This window comes from Myotis davidii, unplaced genomic scaffold (assembly GCF_000327345.1).
Source record: "Myotis davidii unplaced genomic scaffold, ASM32734v1 scaffold874, whole genome shotgun sequence".
Lineage (NCBI taxonomy): Eukaryota > Metazoa > Chordata > Mammalia > Chiroptera > Vespertilionidae > Myotis > Myotis davidii.
In genome coordinates this window covers 434,209-437,197 of record NW_006285611.1, presented here as the reverse complement: position 1 = coordinate 437,197, position 2,989 = coordinate 434,209, and the positions used below count along the sequence as shown (strand labels likewise).

The following is a 2,989-nucleotide window of genomic DNA, read 5'->3' as shown; positions in this document are numbered from 1 at the left end:
TGTGAGTGTCGATCTATGAAGCAGGAGGTCACGGTTCAATTCCTGGTCAGGCCAGATGCCAGGTTGTGGGCATGATCCCCCAGTGGGGGGCATGCAGGAGGTAGCCTATCAATGATTCTCTCTCATCATTGATGTTTCTCTCTCTCCCTTTCCCTTCCTCTCTGAAAGCAATAAAAAAACAATTTTTTTTAAAAAAAAGGTATGAAAAAGTACCCCCTACCTACCAACCCAATTATCCCCATTCTGAGGCAGTGAAGGGGTGTGTCCTGACAGAGGGGCTGGGTATCAGGGGTACAGGAACCTAAGGAAGAAGGTAGTGGTTATTTACTAACTGATATGGTGGATTCCGTCTTTTAGTAAATGATACAGCTGAAGTGGTTGGTTACTATCTCTGGCTGTAGAACTAATCTCCAGACATGTTCCTTGAGGTGGGGTAGACCAGAACTTTCCAACCTGTCTTCTGGGACATCCTGTCATGCTGAATATTGATTCCCTCATTTTTCAGTTTAGCTGGATGGGGCTTGGGCAGTCATAGTTCTGGGTGGGTCATCTTGTGGGATGAGCATCCTGTTCCATTTACCCTTACCCTTATATGTTCATAAACATTCTCATTTATGTTTGTGTCTTTACAGAAATTTTTTCATGGAATTGAAATATGAACTCTTTCTCTCTGTTTATTAAAATGATGGCAAATTTTCAAACATTAGCAATAGAATGCTTTTAGAAGATGGTGATGACATGTCCAGTACATATACTCCAGCCTGGATGTTTAGTTCCTTCTTGAGATGAACCCAACTCAACTTTTGTAAACCAAAGCAAAATTAAATAGACTTTGTTCCATAATGCCTTCTCTCCATATTTGACTTCGCTCATTATCCACTTTTCTAAACCTTCTCCTCTCCCACCTTCTGCCTCATATCTTCTCTTCTATTTTTTTTTGCTAGGACGCAGCTAACCATTATTTTTTCTGGCTCATCTTCTCCCCCCAACTCGACATTGGGAACATTTTTAAAATTCTCTGTCAAATCAAGTCTCTCCCTCTACTCTCTTTCTTGGTTATCTCTCTGGAGAGTATGTCCAAGTTAGTATAATTTTTCCTTTATTTCCTTGACAAGGTCCAGAAGGGATTTTCTCCAATTACTTGTTTGGCCTCTCCACTTAGGTTTTCTTTCAATACTATAAACTCAAGATGTTTAAAAGCCACTCTTCCCTTTTGCTCCATCTTCTACTTTTCTGTCCTTAGTTAATGTCACCACCTATAATATGTAAGCTTTGCATTCTCTTTAGGTTTCCCCAGTGTCGAGTTACTTACCATGTTCCATAGATCCAGGCTCCAACCTGTCTCCATCTATTTCTTTCTGTTTCATGTTTGTACCACAGTTGAACTTAGGTTCTCATGACCTCTTACCCAGGTTGTTGCAACAGTCACCTTGCTGGTCTCCCACCTCCATGCCACCCACTTTTCAAAACTTTCTTTGTATGATTTCAAGATGGTTCTTTCCAGAGCCCAATTCCAATCTCCCCCTCGCTCCAGCTTGAAATTCTCTGGGAATCCATCTAATCTACTAACCAAGCATACACTTTCCAATCTAGCATTGCAGATTTGTTTTCAGTATAAACCCAATTTAACTTTCCAAGCTTACTTACCATTATTCTAACTAATTAATTGTTTATTAAAGCATCGGTTGGACACTCACTTAATGATAAGCAATGGACTGCTGCTGGTGATAACATGGTGAATAACAGCATCAGTGTCATAGTCCTCATGGAGTTTTCAGTCTAGTGGGTGTGCAGGCAGAAATAAATAAAATTTGTGAGGTGCACAGGCCATAAGAGCTTATAAATGGAGAATTAACCTGTTCATTTAAATCTGGGAAGACTTCCAGAGAAAACAATGCTCACACAAATAAGAGAAAATTACTTTTGAACGCTGCTGAAAAGCCAGGGCAAAACACACATATGAAGAAATGATGTAAATTGACAGTGAGGGAAAAACCTGCTGCTTGCAAGTTTCCGTACTAATAAACACCTCCTTTCTGTTCTCAGCACAGAATCTGGTTCCTGCCTCAGAACTTTGCTTCTAATGATCCTGCTCATCAGGATCTCAGAGCAGGCTTCTTCACATTCTTCTCATGTCCACCTTCCCCTGATCCCTTTACCCAAACTAGTTCTCTGCTTATTATTCTCTCACAATATCATTTTATTTTCTTTACTCTCAGAGGCCCAGTGCATGAAATTCATGCACTCAGGGGGGATCCCTCAGCCCGGCCTGCACCCTCTCGCAGTCTGGGAGCCCTTGGGGGATGTCCGACTGCCAGCTTAGGAGTGGTCCTAAGCCCAGCTTCTGGCTGAGCAGCGCTCCCCCTGTGGGAGCACACTGACCACCAGGGGGCAGCTTCTACATTGAGCATCTCCCCCCTGGTGGTCAGTGCACATCATAGCAATCGGTCATTCTGCTGTTTGGTCAATTTGCGTATTAGCCTTTTATTATATAGGATATATAATAACCTTGATTTTTGTTCTATTTACTTGTTTATTGACTGTCTTCTCCATTGAAATGTAAGCTTTAAGAGGCTGGCTCCTGCCCCTCTTGTTCACATCACCAGTGTCTGACACCTGGTAAGTGCTCAATAAATATTGCCAGATGAAAGAGAATAATGAAGATAAATATTTATATGCATAAATAAAAGATGATGAAAGATAAATGTATATATGAGAAGGTTTATTCTATTTTGAGTTAATAATTGATTTTGCAGAAAGTTAACTATGTTATAGTCCCATAATGAAGCAAAATTTCCTAAAATTCCCCCAAAGATGAAGCTGCTACACAATTTTCACCAATTCTTTATTGAAGAGAAGAGATATATTTTGTTGTTCGCATAATCTGAGGCTTATTTTTAAAAGTCAGCTCCTAGAAATTTATTTTCAAATGCATAAAAAATAAGGGAATTAATACGTGGATGGATAGATAGTAAATGAAAAAAAGTTT

General features: G+C 40.1%; 1 protein-coding gene across 2 annotated transcripts in view; it reads right to left on the bottom strand.

The window, feature by feature from the left end:
• LOC102771306 (putative olfactory receptor 5AK3) overlaps positions 1 to 1,977 on the bottom strand; it is an 8,771-nt gene extending 6,794 nt beyond the window's left edge. Inside the window, exon 1 of one of the 2 annotated variants that reach the window (XM_015559207.1) lies at positions 1,698 to 1,977. In XM_015559207.1, coding sequence (XP_015414693.1) covers positions 1,698 to 1,767 — 70 coding nt within the window. In that variant the 5' untranslated portion in view covers positions 1,768 to 1,977. Of the gene's footprint in view, positions 1 to 224; positions 489 to 1,697 lie in introns of those variants that run through there. The other variant, XM_006756347.2, reaches the window with a different exon arrangement.
• Between the last annotated feature and the right edge of the window lie 1,012 nt (positions 1,978 to 2,989).